Source organism: Erythranthe guttata, chromosome 4, assembly GCF_056151865.1.
Source record: "Erythranthe guttata isolate IM_541 chromosome 4, IM_541, whole genome shotgun sequence".
NCBI lineage: Eukaryota > Viridiplantae > Streptophyta > Magnoliopsida > Lamiales > Phrymaceae > Erythranthe > Erythranthe guttata.
Genome location: NC_142536.1, coordinates 18,750,828 through 18,768,081, shown reverse-complemented (window position 1 = coordinate 18,768,081; position 17,254 = coordinate 18,750,828). Strand labels below are relative to the sequence as shown.

At 33.0% G+C, this 17,254-nt stretch overlaps 2 protein-coding genes across 4 annotated transcripts; both read right to left on the bottom strand.

The window, feature by feature from the left end:
* Positions 1–2,974: 2,974 nt before the first annotated feature.
* Positions 2,975–4,875, bottom strand: LOC105949180 (ubiquitin-like protein 5). Its single transcript, XM_012972467.2, has 2 exons — positions 4,539–4,875; positions 2,975–3,181 (listed from the first exon to the last, which is right to left on the bottom strand). The coding sequence occupies exon 1, from the start codon at positions 4,770–4,772 to the stop codon at positions 4,551–4,553; it is 222 nt and encodes a 73-aa protein (XP_012827921.1). The 5' UTR covers positions 4,773–4,875; the 3' UTR covers positions 2,975–3,181; positions 4,539–4,550.
* A 561-nt stretch (positions 4,876–5,436) lies between these two features.
* Positions 5,437–13,959, bottom strand: LOC105949118 (uncharacterized). Of its 3 annotated transcripts, none has more exons than XM_012972393.2 (20): positions 13,700–13,959; positions 13,556–13,617; positions 11,872–11,975; positions 11,660–11,746; positions 11,390–11,465; positions 11,214–11,288; positions 11,055–11,108; positions 10,511–10,570; positions 10,263–10,379; positions 9,862–9,956; positions 9,573–9,778; positions 9,215–9,312; positions 8,804–8,907; positions 8,491–8,656; positions 8,038–8,154; positions 7,771–7,853; positions 7,214–7,352; positions 6,762–6,791; positions 6,500–6,570; positions 5,437–6,394 (listed from the first exon to the last, which is right to left on the bottom strand). In XM_012972393.2, exons 2-20 carry the CDS (start codon positions 13,592–13,594, stop codon positions 5,740–5,742), a joined length of 2,376 nt encoding a protein of 791 aa, XP_012827847.2. In that variant the 5' UTR covers positions 13,595–13,617; positions 13,700–13,959; the 3' UTR covers positions 5,437–5,739. The 3 variants fall into 3 exon arrangements, with proteins under 3 accessions (XP_012827847.2, XP_088673332.1, XP_088673333.1); XM_088817206.1 differs by having other exon boundaries at positions 13,723–13,886; XM_088817207.1 differs by having other exon boundaries at positions 11,390–11,558; positions 13,700–13,885.
* Between the last annotated feature and the right edge of the window lie 3,295 nt (positions 13,960–17,254).

Sequence of the window (17,254 nt, the reverse complement as noted above, 5' to 3'; positions counted from 1 at the left end):
CAATGTCACACTTTCAAATACCATTTTTTTTTTGGAGAAAAAAATTAATAATAATAAAATCATTAATTTCCATGAGATCCTACTCTATGACAACTGGATATTTATGTTAAAGTATTGGGAAGAATGGCTGAAAGTCCCTCAAAAATATTTAGTATAGCTAACAGTCTGTCTGAAATATTTGAATTTGCTAAATGTATCATCGGGACAGCTTAGTTGGATAGTTTAGACTGAAAATAAACAGTTTAAATGCAAAATAGACAACTTAGTTGAAGATTTTAGACTGAAAATAGACAGTTTGACTGAAAATAGACAGCTTAATCGGAGAATTTATACGTTTTAGATGAAAATATTTTTTTTCCAATGATGGTGGTGGAAATTTTGGCGGTCAGCGGCATGGGACTAGTGGGGAAAGGCGGAAGAGTGAAAGAAATGCCTATTTCTTATAGTGAATGTGGCTTTAACAACGAATGAGTTGGAACATAATAAAGTATTTTCAGTTTGAAATGAGTATTTTATGTGTAAGCTCTCTATTTAAGTTGTCAGAAAAAACAATGAACACAAAAATTGCCGGAAATATGAATCTGAGTTTGAATAATGAATAAAACTGGTTAAAAGAAATTTCAAACGGTCCGTTCAAGAATAATTGTGCATAAATAAATGGTCTCAATAAATAAATTAGAAGGAAGTAAAAAAGAAGCTCTGAATTCAATAAAAGAGAGTATGATGAAAGGTTATGTTTGACTAAATAGTTAGGGTTTTGGGCTCAAGATCCCAGAATTACAGAGACCCTGAAATTAGGTATGGGAACACTTGAAACTTTACTTAAATACCCACTTGTAATTTCTAATAGGAGTTGTGTTTTGAAACCCGGACCCTTAACCGTGAACCGTTGTCTTGTCCTATCCGGTTTGACGAGTTGAACCGTTTAATTAGAACCCAACTGAAAATTGGGTTTTTTTTGGCCCTAAACAGTGCGTTTATAAAAATAAACTAATAAAATGGCTAAAATAATGTTTTTTTACTACCCAGTTGTATATATTGTGTATAAAAGAAAAGTATGTTTAATATACGTTTTTTATTGGGAGGCTCTAAAATTGCCTTACAATTTTACATGCTTATAAATTATAAGTAACTATTTTTAATATTCATGTTACAAATAATATAATAATCCGAGTTAGCATGTAGCACTAGTACAGCAAGAATTTTATATGCATGGATTAAATAATGCACTCAAAAGATTTTGAGACGGGAGGAGTTAAGATGGTAATTCTACAATACACGAGAAGTAATAAATATCTATTCTATATAAACAACTAGAAATTTAAGAAACGTTGTGGGGGCGACGGCCCCCGACACGTAGGGAGCGTAGTGTTCGAATATTGTTATGATGAACTGATTGATAAATAAATTAAGGATTATGAAGTTAAATATATTTGTTCTTAATAATACATGTAAAAAATACCTGTAAAAGAATAAACTTTAAAAAAAAAAAAAATTGACCGACCCTCATTAGGATAGTTGGTATCTAATCTTTACCAATAGGGTAACGGTCTAGAGTTCAAGTCCCCGCTTTCTTACTTCGCCTTGCAATGAACTTGAATTAAGTCACAATAAAAAATAAAATAAAAAATTGCAAAATGCTTGTCGTTTAGCGGAGAAATAGAGCAATAAACGACAGAGATATGGTGACATATGGGTCATCCATGCGGTGGGACCCATCACTCTACATTTTGCTTTGTCTAAAACCTTTTTATCTTGTGTCACTGTCAAAATAAATGACTGTCCCTTTGTCAAGAGCATTTAACCTTACGTGTACGGTCAGGATTCATTTCAACTTGACTCGATTCTGCTGCTTCTAAATATCCTTTTGTCCTCATTTCTTCCTTGCTTAAATTCTGACAATCCCTCCAAAAAGTTTTCACAACGCATTAAACGCGAGTAGACCAAAATATCATCTCGCGATATATTTAGCCCCACAATTTAACTATTTATTTATTTATTATTATAATTATTATGCAAAAGAAGTCTCTAGCACTCGATTCTTCCTTTCAAGCAAGGTTCTAAATATCGGTTATCGGGTTCGAGACGGTTAGGGACCGCCACACGATAAATCGGTGCGGCAGTAATTAATCGGAGATATATCAGAAATAATCGGAGATATATCAGAAATAAATCGGTTTTTAGATTTAGTGTAATATATTTCTAAATATTATAATATTTAAAATTTGATTCTCTCCTCATCGTTCTAAATGTTTTTAATTTTAGGGCAGATTCTTCTTACGGTGTCGGTGAGTTTGTGTTTGATTGAAAGAGATAATGGGTTGGAATTGAAAAAAAAATAAAAATAAAGATAAACACACTATTTTCCTTGTAATAAAAAAATATAAAAAAAATTAGAAAAAATTATTTTTCCGATATATCGCTCGAAGTTTGACCCGATATATCGGTTTGACCCGCCACAGACCGCCACATACCGTCTCGGACCGCCTCACGTCAAAAAACCGATTTTCAAAACCGCCACACAAATATCGTAAAGGTTTATGCCCGCCACCAATATGGCGGCCGATATATCGGCCGCCACAACCTATATTTAGAACACTGCTTTCAAGTAATCATGAATATTTTATAATCATGAATATTTTATAGTTTCAAAAGAAAACCTTTTATCTATTTATTTATTTTTATAATCATGAATATTTTATAGTTTCAAGCACAAAATTACTTAACTAACATATCTATACCAATATAATCAAAACTTATTAATTACACCAATATTATTTTTTAATTTTCAAAAAAAAATTCCGCGCAAACTTTACCTACTGAACTAGCAACTAAACGAATCCCATTTTTCTCAGTTCGATTTAAATTATTTATCAAAAAAAAAAGTCCATTCAAGGAACTTCAATCAGATATCAGGAATCAGGAAACAGTTAACATGCAGATTAAACCAAAGTCAACGATAACCAACCGAAGCTACGAAAACAGCGACATGAATATCGTCACATTCTTACTTTGAAATGCCAATGCCTGAACATTTAGGTACATATTAAAGTAACGAATTTATAGGGTTTACGAAGTTTAGCCAAAAACATACATGATGATTATATCCCAAATTCATTCTTCAAGCAGACACCGGCTATTTTATCTATGTATATCCATCTTCACGCATTCCAAGGGCTGCCTGCATGTATCAAGAGTAAGATAAAGCAATTTTAGTTATGTCTTATTAGGAACGAAGAACATGTATTGCAAGTAGCTAAATATCATGCTAATTCGATTCAGTAATAATTTATCAATCACTTGGGCACGTATCAGCATACAAAGTTGATATACACCACCAATTAGGAATGTAATTTGAACTATACAGAGATAACAATTGTACTGAACAGAGGGAAATTCCGCAGAATCAACATATTAACCCCATATATATAAAACTGCGATAACTGAACCTATTTATGACCAAATATTTATGCCCCTGCCTCGGTGTTCGGAGGTGAAATTGCTCTCTAGACTATAGTTGTTTTCTATCGTAAACCCAACCACCTTCAACTCTTTAGTTTGAATAGTTAATTAACACTCAACATACCCAAACTTATATTGATAAAGAAAATTCAATCTATAATCTTTTCCAATTGAATCTACGTAAAAAAATCGCAATAATAGACGCCACAAATTTTAAAGACAGAACCATACAAAAAGATAGCATAAAACACATATTAGAACACTATGTCACAAGTATTCTAGAGATTTTTTCTTTTTTCTTTTTTCAATAAACGGGCATTCAAGAGATTAGAAATGCATTCTCACCATGCAAAAAGATTAAGATACTGAATGTGCACAATACCAACTGTCTACTGAAACAATGCTGGGAAAATTAAACGTGAACTAAAGCATTACAAAATAGCTTAGAGAGTCACGTATAGAGTATAAAAGTTTTCGGTCATACAGTAAAATGCATATGATATACAAAGTACAAACACACTGGTCAAAGAAGCTATTACTGAGAAGGCATTTATTTCTACCTTAACGAACAAACCACACTGTTAATAGCTATAGGATTTCAGTCTACAGATGATTTAGGAACTTATAACTACAGATTCTGTAGTCTGTAGAGTAGAAAGCGCAACTGTTCGACTCGTTTTCGTGCTAGGATTTGCTTACGGCTTAACTACGTCCAATCCTAATCAATTGAACATAAAAGTTTGATTCTTGCTAGTGTTGCAATTTCATGAAAAGATTCATAACTTCGTCTAGGATCGAGAAGCCTCAGAGGAATTTGAAGATTTTATTGCTGCTTTTTAAATAGATTCCCAAGCTATATCTTATCTAAATTCCTTTTCTATACACCTTTTTCGATCCTAGCCGACCAATCTTTAAATTTCACAATTTAAGGGTTGTCTTGCACTATCAATAAAATTGTTCATCACAGAAATATATGTAGTCGATTCGTCATGGTAATTGTTCCTAAATTATATGAAAAAATCAAACACGCAACAGCAATAATTGTTCGATCAAATAAATAACGCGGAAAAAATTACTTGGGTGAGGAATTAGTTGTAGTAGAGCTCGAGGCCCATGCCGTCATGGATCTCGTAATCCTTGAGGGTGATGTGATCCTTGTAGATGGTGTACCACTTCTGGATCCTTATTTTGTCGGCGCGTGTACCGGTCTGCGCAGCCACCAGCTTCTTCAAATCTCCGATTGTGTCGTCGTCGTTGCACTTCACGCGCACCTTCTTCCCCAGACGATCGTTCAGCACCACCTCAATCATTTTCACCTCTCTTTCTCAACAGCAGCGCCAAACCCTAGAAGAAAATTAGAATTCCCCTTTCCCCCTTTTTTGCTCTGTATGTATATCAATCTATTTTCTGTGTTTATATTTATATTTATATTAATTTATTAGCTGCCGCGAGCCCGGATAGAGATTCTAATCCGACGCGGAATTGGAATAGGATTCTTATGCGGTCGGGTCGGGCCGACCCTACCCATGTCTAGGAGATTCGGTCCACACGGTGCCGTTTTGGATCATGAATTGGACTTGCTACTTGGGTAACTTTTATTTTATTTTTTATTTTTTTTTATTATAAGCACCGTAGTACAATTTTTTAAATACTATAATTGTTTATTAATACTTAATTAACTATATTAAATATTATTAATGTATGATAAATGTTTGTAATGTTGCATGTTTTTTTTCTTATGTTCCATAATTTAATAATATTTTATAAATGTTAATAATTGTTTAATAAATGTTATTAATAATTGTTAATTAGTCAGAGACAGATTAAAATAATATTTAGAGAATTTCAGGTATTTTCAGTTTAAAAAAAAGGTAAGCTATAGTATACATTTTTTTGCGATTTCCATTTACTAGTAAAAAATTACTAAAAGTAATTATTTATTTATTGATTGCTTATGGAAAAACATGTATTCAATTTGAATGTTAAAAAATATTAGATAAGGGTACATTTTACACAATGATGAATAGTTTGTTTGAATGATGAGAATTAAACAATAATATGTGAAACGGACAAGAGGGTACAAACAACCCCAAAATCTTTTAAAAACAAAATTGAAACAACCAGTCACAAACAACAATTACATAACCCCTAACAAAGATGCATCTCCAATTTAAACAACAACAAAAACAAACATACACTGCTGTACATACCTTCGCTGCGTAAAAACCCGTGCCAGCACATAAACGGTTGATCTTCTCAGATTTCGTTTCGATAAACTTACTCCAACACTGTAACTTCTTGATCAACTCTCCAATAGTTAGTATCGTTAAATTCATTCAAATCATCCGAATCCTCTTTTTCCGTTTTTTTCGGTACAATACTCTTCTTGAGTGGGCCCGCTTCTCCTACAATCCCTTCCTTCAGAGCCTGCTCCATAGCTTTTTCGGTACCCTCTAACTCAACGCCCACAAACTCAACATCCTCTTCAAATAAAGAAGGCACAGCAATATCTTTCTGAGTCAACTCGGATTTAACTGAACCAGAAAAATCAGGAGAAGTTGAGGTCCCATTTGGGAAAGAATTGTCGGTTTGGTCGTCAAACGGGTTTACACTGGCCCCACCGACTTGAAAATCTGCCTCTCCCCATGCTGACCACTCGGGTATTGACCTGTCTTGAAATGGATCTTCATCGTTGTCGGTGATATTATTATTCGCATTAAATTCGTTAATAATATTTGCTTCCAAAGTTTTGCTGTCAGCCAACTCATCTTCTTCACCGACCACTACTTCATCGTCACTACTGCTGTTGCCACTGTTTGAAGCCCCGTTCAACTTTAGGTCATCCAGTGCGTCAGATAGTGAGTTGCCGTTAGTTTCATCGCCCCCCATTCTGTCGTCTTGGAATGCAAACCAGTTGGAATTTGTGAACAAACTGCCGCCAAAAGAATGAAAATAATGTCATACAACACAAAATTAAATAATTTATTTTATTCCAAAGTGAAGATAAATCAGGAAAATGGTAAATAACGAGACTAACCTCCCTTGGTCATCGCCCAACCTTAAGGATGATATTACGACTTCGGCAGATTCATCATCAAAGTAGACATCCTAGAATTTCATCAATTTTTTCATTCGTCAACATTTGCACAGGCTAATTCATTAAAAGAGGAGAGAGAAAGAGAATTAAAAAGCTCTTTATCTATGTTTTGTTCATCGGAAAGAAAATATATGGATAAACGAGGTGCGCCTTATTTCAAAAATTGTACAAAGAGAATAAGCAGATTTGAATTGGGTAGTACCTCATCATCACGATCAAGAGATCCATGACCCTGCAACAAAGAATGCACATGTGAATTATCCGGGAAAAATACATTTTCATCCCTCAAGTTCCCAATTTAACATTTGGCCCCCCTTGTTCCAAAAAAAACAGCTTTAGTCCCTCATGTTTCAACAATTTAACACTTTTCGTCCTTTCCATCAGTTTAGACAGCAATGGCAACATGCTTGATTTCGTTAGTATTAATAGAAGATTGACGGATAGGACCAAAAGTGTTAAATTATTGAAACATGAGGGACTAAATCTATTTTTTTTGTGAACAAGGGGGACAAAATGTAAAATAGAGGTAAACTTGAGGGACGAAAACTGTAATATAATATGAATTATCCAACACATTTTCTATTCAATTGTGGAGAAAAAGCTACTAGGAGTTGGAATGCAGTTCTTTTTTCTGTACCACTTATTCATATTTACCTCAGCATCATCATTGTCATACATGTTATATCTAAATGCTTGACTTAAATTATTTGCCAAGGCTGCAACGTCATAATCTCTATCATGAACATCGTCATCATCGCTATCCCTGGTCCTGTCTTGCAGTGCAGTTGGCCGCCTGCAAAAGGAGGGTAAGAATTATCATTTACAGAAAGGGAAAAGAAGCTCCACACTACAAAAAAATAACTTAAAAACAATAGACACATGTTGAATGACCACACCAAACGCTTAAGGCTATTAGGGAGGTGAATCGTTTAATGTTTATATCTCCAAGACTCCAACACCACTTGTATACAAGCTAGCTTGCTATAACATAAATATCAAACACTTACGTAACTGACAAACGTCTCCAATCATATTGAACTTTGTAAACCGAATTACAGACTCAAGAAAGCACAAAAACTTTGAAGTGCGTGAAATTTTCATCGAGTCTACTCATATAAGTTTGAACACTAACATTTTGTAGTAAATGGACAATAACCTGCATCAATCTACTTTGTGTAAAAGCAATTGCCAATAATGAGAGAAAGGCATACCCACAAGCCCATCGATAAACATTTTCAAGTATACCACGCTCATGCAGGACTGTAGTCTGAAACTCATTCCACTCATTATTTTCCTGAAGTAAACAAAAAAAAATATAGCATTTAGAAATATAATTAAAGTTGAGCACTATAAGTCTATAACACATTTTTTCACATGAGCTTCAATTCTCACTCAGAAGTATCACATATTGAGTTCAAACTATAGTCATAACTGGGAATGTCGTTAGTCCAACATAAAGTTCTGAACACGCCACTAACCTGAAGATGTTTTTGAATATCACTGTTTCCTGACTGGATTAATTTATTTGATATCCGTGTCAGGTGTCCAAAGTATCCTGCTCGAGGAGCACGTCTTCCCGAAGAGGGCAAAGTTGGCTGCATTTAATTGAGATATTGCAATGATATATTAAACTTGAAATCATACTCGTGAAATTTTTTTTAGAAAAAAGAGAAAAAAAGAGGCAAGGTGAGATGAAGCGGAATGTTAAGGACACATCTATTAACCATACATGTATATTTATTTTAATTGCTAGGCAACATGACAAAATAAGACTAGTTGCACTCAGTCATCATTTCTGTTCTAATCGTTCTAGTTTTCCAGTGGAAGTGCCGACTTCATCTCTCCACCGTAAAGGTTGAGAGAATACAACAAGCTACAAAAATAAAAAGGTAGACATAAACAACCAAAATAAATATCTGACAAACATTTACCAGATTAAGGTCACCAGATAGTTCAGGATTTCTATCACTTTGTAGAATTTTGCCAACCAAATTACAATCTGAGAGAAGATGATCAATAATGGCACTATTTTTGCTATCCAAACATGAATATATAACGCTCTCCACGTGATGATGCAAAGCATTATTGTACGGATACCTGCATCGGAAATATAAGATCATTAACGCTGTATTAGCTAGTGTAACTTTTGATACCAAGTTCCATTGGAGAAGAAATCCAAGCTTTTGTTTAAGATAGTATCTTTTGGAAGGTATAAGAGAAGTAGCAGTAATATAAAATTCTTACTCAAAAAATAGATCAATGACTCTCTGTATTGTTCCAGAGCCAATCAACTCTTTCTCAGACACCTCATTGCCAGTTTTTAGCAGTACCGCAAGGAATTCCACAATCTACAACAATCACTTATATCATTGACAAAATACATGACTTATTTTCCCCAGTTCTGAAGGAGTGTGCACATAAAATCAGAGATGTAAACCGTACATTATCAAGTAAAAATAGATTTCACAACAAGAGCTTCGATATTGAGATAAAATTCTTCATTTCTTGTAGAATTGTAATAAATTTGGTATTCTTTACCACTATGTTCATGTATGGAGTCCTACATTTAAACTAACTCTTGACAATTCGGGGGGGGGGGGGGGGGGGGGGGGGGGAGTTAAGATAATGAAGTTTCATAACATCATATTAACTAACCTTTAATCGATAAGTTCCAAGAGGTGGCCTCAATTCACCATAAGTTGTGGGTAAAACTATCTCATCAGATGAAACATTCAAAAGCATCAGCAGCTCTCCTGGAACAAAAAAACATGTACATGCTTATCACTGCTGTTCATGGAAAATCATAGAAAACGATCACATGCCACAAAAAATACAAGAAGTTTCCGAAAATTATGCTAAATCTTTTAGTACACATAAAAATCCAAGAATGGAGTAGTCAATATCACAAAATTGGAGAAATCTTAACAATTTAGTATATTCCATATTGAGCTGCTTGTGGCCCATAAATAAAAAGTCTATCCAACAAACACATGTACAACATACGGCAACATACCTAGTTTCGGAAGCATAGCACCAACAGTTTCTGGATTAACATGTACTGCTGGTTCGTATATATGTTGACTTCTGAAAGAGTACATCACTGATGAGGGAATTGATCTTTTTGGATCCAATAAGGAAATGCAAACAGATAGCGAGTGGACAAGGGCAGATTTTGAATGGGAGTCCTCGAGTGCATGACCAAATATTCTTGACACAAAACTGCATTTAAGAAAGCTAGTAGGTCAAAACATTCATTTTATACAAAAATATAGAATCCATAGCAGGAAATGTTCACTATATACCTTGGACTGGATAGTTTAGTGGCCAGGGGTGATGGCACATTCCTGGTTATAGCACATAATGTTTCCGCTGCATTGGCATGTACTTCGGGAGTATTCTGGAGGACGCAGAATATGTCATTATCAGATTGCACAAATATTGAGTTTTAAGTCATAAACAGAAGTGTGTTCAGCATAGAATCCTCATATTAGAACAAATGCAGGGTAAACCAACAAAGTATAATTTGTATAGTCTAATCCTTATAACCATGCATTCATAATTAACCAAAAAAAAAAGTTATGTGAGATCCGACGGCCAGAAGGAATGATTAGAGTGAAAGCCAGGCCACAATATAGCAAAGCAGCCATCCTTATCGAAATAAACTTATCGCAACAGTAAAAGACACATATCGTAACGAACATACCGAGGTGTTAAGTTTATCCACAATCATTTCTAACAAGTTGCTATCAGCCAACCACTGCATGACATCCAAAGAATTTGGGTAGAGATGGTCATCTGCACCTACAAGTCGCACCAAGACCTGATAACAAAGAGCTAAATGAGGAGAGAATTACCCACAAGAAGCGTAGTAAGCCACCCAATTTGATATGCAAGGATTAAAAGAAACAAACATCTCAAGCCAAATATAGCAATATAAATATAAGACTTGACCTCCATAATGGATGTAACGCCAATCAAATCAACCAGCTGCTTAAAAACATCTTGATGGACCTGCAAGAAGACAATATTAGTTAAAAAATTGGAGTTTTTTCTTTTCTTTTCTTTTCTTTTTTTCTGAGGGAATTGGAAAGTAGAGTTGTCCATCGACAAAATTAGGCCATATACTACTTTACTAGAGTAGCGAAGAGAAGCTTGGTGATTACAAAGATACAAGATTAGAATGCCATATACATCATTACGCCCAAATTCTGCACATGACACTACTGCACTAGCGTAGATCTTATATCATACAAACCATATATCAGACAGTTAAAAAAATACCACGCAGGGTTTAAGCATTTATGATACAGGACCAGCAGGTACCAAAAAATTCAATGTATTTGTTTTCCTTCACTAACCGCCGATCCCGAAAAAGGAAGATGTGGGGGAGACAAGCAAATGATGAGATATCAAATTTTGCAATTGTTCCATATATATGTTTTACCTAAAATGAAAATGGAAAAAAACAAGTCTGTAAAATTTTAAATTAAATCACCTTGACATAGTTCATCAGCGCAATAGTCTTCCGCAACATTAAGCATACCACAACCTGCAACAAATCAGAAATTTCATCAAACGAGTTGCTTGTGCTACAAGTCCAGAATCTATTTTGAGCATGAATACTGCATATGCTTATGGAACAATCAATTCGCACCTTACTAAAATACCCAGCCAACAATGCACTATGATGACGGTTTGGTTCCAGAAAAGAGAATAGTAAATTCATAAGCTGCAACAAGAAACATAATTTGATAGAACCATAAGTCAGAGTGATCATCAAAATTTGACATCAATATATGTCTCTTAAAACATACAATAGGAAGATCTCACCTCCTCCTCCTCGACCAAAGTCTTCAAGATGACATCAATCTCACAAGTAAAGACTTCACAGGCAATGAAAGGAAACCTGCAAAGTGAAACAAAAGTTTGACCACAATTGAGATCTTCCCAAAGAACCAGATTTAACTGGCTTTCTTTCTTTGTCATCCTTTATTCCTTCCTGAAATAAATTCGTAGAAATAAGGAGTTTCTTGCGAAACATGGGCAAAAGCTTCAAAGATTGGAACACGAATTATTGGTTTTACAACTATATTGACATACTTGAATGTTCGTTTGCTATCAGCATCTTCAGGGGGGTCCTCAACGATATACTGTAGCAGCTGCTCAACCTGAGCTCTATCTCTCAAACTGAAACCAATGAACTTTAAAAGTTAAAAGCAGAATCTGCAGTTAATGATTTCCAAAGCAAATTGAACCTTATTAAGTTCTCATAGCATATGACATGTCAAAGAGACAGCTGAAAAGGCACATACAAATTTATGAGCCGACTGTTTAATGCTTTGCACTCTTGGATTATCTCTTCTTCATCCAAAAGCTCTTCCAGTGTAAAATCTTCCTTGTCCAGCACAGCCTCAACCTAGAGCCACAACATAAAACAAAATGAGATAAGCAGGTTAGTTGAAAGAAATTGATGATAAAAGGAACCACACTAGAGGTTTGTACCAGTGAACAAGCTTAACTCTACATGGTCATTTAGTGTTTAACTAGAAATTTATCTTGACTTTAAATCTTTTAAGCAAAGTTTGTGACTCAACACACTTGACAATTTATGAATCAGTCTCTTGCTACCTTGCCGCAGAGACATAACTAACCGAGGCTCCTAAATTTGATAAGATGAATTTACGACACGATAAATATAGATCAACTCATCCAAAGCAAGGCGACTGAGAGAGACCCAGATTTAGCTACCCATACCCTAGACACACCTGGCTCAACAATTTGATCACATAAGCTATAGAAACCTGACATCCGTCCAACCAGGATAGAAACCATCATCAGATACAATTTTGGGGAACAATATACGGTAATATCATTCCTAATGAGTAACCTAGAGAGTGATACACCTGATATTCTTCAGGTCCACAAAGCAATCTCCAAGCAATTCAGGTCTGCTTTGTTCTTGATAGTGATTGTGCATTTACTAATTCAATACCCAGTCATTGGTTCTCATTTTCTCAAATAGCAAAACTATCATAAAGGTGATACTATGTACACTCCTATATGGATATATTCAGCAGTATTTTCTCAAGTCATAAATAAATATTCACTAATTTTCATAATTTCTTTAATTTTATTGTATCGAACTAATTACATGTTTATTTATTAATTCTTATTTTGCTTATGTATAGCTATTTTTTATTCTGTTTTTCGTATTCGATGGATGATATTTCCAACATGAACTACTACATACATTTTATTTAGCTTTTTTTGTATACTGCTGTTCGTATTTGGCATAACAGCATTCTTTATGTCTACATTATGTGACCAACAATTCACATCAACCCAACATTTGGACCTTTTGATAGATGGAACAGGACAGGTTTAATAACTAGAATGAGTGATCCGTAAATCCAGACTTGACACTTCAAACAAGTCATAAAATTCGAATTTAAATTATGTCAAAATCCACATCGGTAGTTAGTCAAACTGCTGAAAGCTGGGCACAACTGCAATACAAGTCTAAAACGTGATGAACAATAATACAACGAAAATACAGAGATCCAGAATAATGATCATTTCCGACTCTTTTTATTGCATCGACAAGCAGAATGATGAAATAAGTAACAGCTGGAAGTTCAACTTCATCCTACGAACGTTCAAATCGGTCATATGCAAAGTTCAAGAAATAGCCCTAATGTGGAAATAGAAGTAGCTAAAAACAGACCAGCAAAAATCTAACTCCCCTCGGTTCCCGACACATAAATCTAACCACATTCCCTGATTGCAAAATGTTGAATGAAAAATAAAACACTGAGGCAATAATATCTAGATGAAGTAAACGAACATCAGCTCAAGTTTCTAACAAGCAAAATTCAGGCCAGAAACTACTTCACAATTCAACACTTCACAATCGATAAACCTAGCAAAAAATTAAAAAAAATAAATAAAAAAAAAAAAAAAACAGTAGCACAGAAAGGAACTGCCATATTGACTTACAGGAGAGGAGGCAGACAGAGCTGTGAGCTTCCAGAACATATTCGCCGGCGTATGGAGACAAACTGAGCAGCGGAGAAACAGATGAAGCTGAGCAGATCTGTAAATCCTAAAACCCAATCGAGATGCGGAAAAAAGTAAGCTTACAGCTGAGATTTCAAACAGGATACCCTGAAGAAATTGGAACTGTGCGAGAAGTGTGGAGCAGATAAACCCTAATTTTGGAAGATCGAAGAGATGATGGCGGAGCCGCAAAAAGATCGAGCGCGGCCTGAGACTTTCTAATTTTCTTTCAATTTTTAGTACTATTGTTATTTGTTATTGTTTTTCAGTTATTAATATTATTTTTATGAGGGGCTAAAATAGAAACTGGAAAATAAATAAATTTATTTTTTTTTAAATAAGAGAAAATAAATAGATTCTATGTATGCTATTTAATATGCATGATGACTCATGTATGTTTGAATACTTGTGGGGCCAGCGGCTTAGCAATAATCATGCATTTAAGCAATGTTATCAGAATCGGACCGGCTATAGAACCGGACGACCATTTGGGTCATGGGTTAATAGGGTCGAATCGGTTCAACCGGGATTTTAATTTTTTTAATATGCTATTATTTTATTAATTTTAATGTTTTAAAAATATTATTTTCTTTATATTTTTACTCCGAGTTATTATTTTCGCTTTTATCTACTTCACCTCACTTTTTACTATATTTTATTGCTTATATTCTATCTTTTTCCATTTTTATTCTTCAAATCCGGCAATCGGTCACCCCTATTCGATCACCCATGATCATATCTGACAATCTTTCGGCCACTCATGATTAGATCCGGCCACCCACTACTAAGTATGTGAAGGTTCGCTCAAATCTAGCCACAAATAACCAACACAACGGTGATTCGAGACGTTTTGGCCGAAAACCAGGTTCCTTGACTGACTCGGTGGTTCTTGGGTTTTACCCGGTCGAACCGGATTTTGGTCATTTGACCCCGGTTTTTGATTTTTCCGGTTTTAGATGTTAGACCGGACCACTTTATTACCGGGTCACGGTCGAACCGGTCCGACCGGCCGGTTCGGTCCGGTTCTAACAACATTGCATTTAACTATCCTAGTCTTATATTTAACTATAGTAAACCACTTAAGAATATCCTAAGTTGAATTATTGCAAATCCTTGTTATAAGACTATTTTTTCAGTATGATAATAAGTTCTTTTGAATTTCGATAAATTAGTAACCTCTTTTGAAATAATAATAAGTTCTTCTGGTCCTTATTCGTTATAAATATATAAAATTATTAGTTCGATAATTTAATATTTCATTAAACAGTAGGATTTTGATATTCTTAATTGTATTAATTTAAAAAGATTTAATTGTACCTGGTAAATTATTCGTTCCTTTAACTGCGTTGCGCAACTTGAAAGTTGTTGTCAATTATAAGTATACTAGTAGTTCACCCGTGCGATGCACGGGGATCAATTCAAAATCAAGATGAATTAATCCAAAAATCGATGAAATAAAAAGTACCGATACTAATACAAATATTAATACCAAAACCTATACAAATATAAATACAAATATTAACACTAATACTAATACCCATATTAATACTAATATCAATACTAATACTAATATTAATACTAATACTAATACTAATACTAATACTAATACTAATACTAATGCTAATACTAATACTAATACTAATACTAATACTAATACTAATACTAATACTAATACTAATACTAATACTAATACTAATACTAATACTAATACTAATACTAATACTAATACTAATACTAATACTAATACTAATACTAATACTACTCATATTCAATCTAATTCTAATACTAATACTAATACTACTACTACTACTAATACTAATACGAATACGGATATTAATATTAATACTAATACTAATGTTAATTCTAATACTAATACTAATACTAATACTAATACTAATACTAATACTAATACTAATACTACTACTAATACTAATACTACTATTAATACTACTACTAATACTAATACGAATACGAATACTAATACTAATACTAATACTAATACTAATACTAATACTAATACTAATACTAATACTAATACTAATACTAATACTAATACTAATACTAATACTAATACTAATACTAATACTAATACTAATACTAATACTAATACTAATACTAATACTAATACTAATACTAATACTAATACTAATACTAATACTAATAACTAATACTAATACTAATACTAATACCAATACCAATACTAATACTGATACTAATACCAATATTAATATTAATACCAATACTAATACTAATACTAATACTAATACTAATACTAATACTAATACTAATACTAATACTAATACTAATACTAATACTAATACTAATACTAATACTAATACTAATACTAATACTAATACTAATACTAACACTACTACTAATATCAATACTAATATTAATGCAAATACTATTACTAATACTAAAACTAATACTACTTCTAATGCTAATGATAATCCTAATAATAATACTAATATACTAATACAAAATTACTAATACTAATACTAATACTAATACCATTATACAAATACACTAATACTAATGATAATGCTAATACGAATACACAACTACTAATGTCAATGCTAATGTTGATACATATAATGATATCAATACTGATAGTCATATTGATAGCACTACTAATACTGATAGTCATACTGATACCACTACTAATACTATTACTAATATTGATACTGATACTAATACTAATACTAATATACACTAATGTTGATACCGATATGATACTGATACAAATATTAATACGGACACAAACAAATATATTGATACTAATACTAAAACTACTACTACTACTAATACCAATATACACTAATGTTGATACCGATACTGATACTGATAATACTAATACTAATACTAATACTAATATTAATACTAATACTAATACTAATACTAATACTAATACTAATACTAATACTAATACTAATACTAATACTAATACTAATATCAATTATTAATACTAATGCTAATGCTAATGCTCATGCTGATACCGATACTAATATTGATATTGCTATTGATATTGACATTGATACTGACACACTAATACGATTACTTATATTAATACCAATATTAATCCTAATACTTCACCCGTGCGATGCACGGGAATCATTTCGAATATGAAAATGAATTAATTTGAAAAGCCATTGAATTAAAATTATTGAAGATTTAAATTTAAAGCGATCGGAAAAAAAATGTAACAGGAATAGTAATGGAAATGGTAATACTAATACTAATACTAATATTGATGATATTGATACACATACTGATATTGCTACAAATAATGAAACTGATACTGATACTGATACTGATCTAGATATTAATATTGATATTGATACTTATACCGATATCGATACCGATACCAATACCGATACTGATACCAATACTGATATCGATACCAAACCGATATCGATACTGATATTGATACCGACACCGATATCAATATCGATATTGATACTAATACTAATACTAATACTAATACTAATACTAATACTAATACTAATACTAATACTAATACTAATACTAATACTAATACTAATATACTCACTGAAACTTGAAATTTATATTTCATACAAAAACAAATCATCTTACAAATTTTTTATCACCAATTATTCCTTTTTTCATACTCAATCTTTA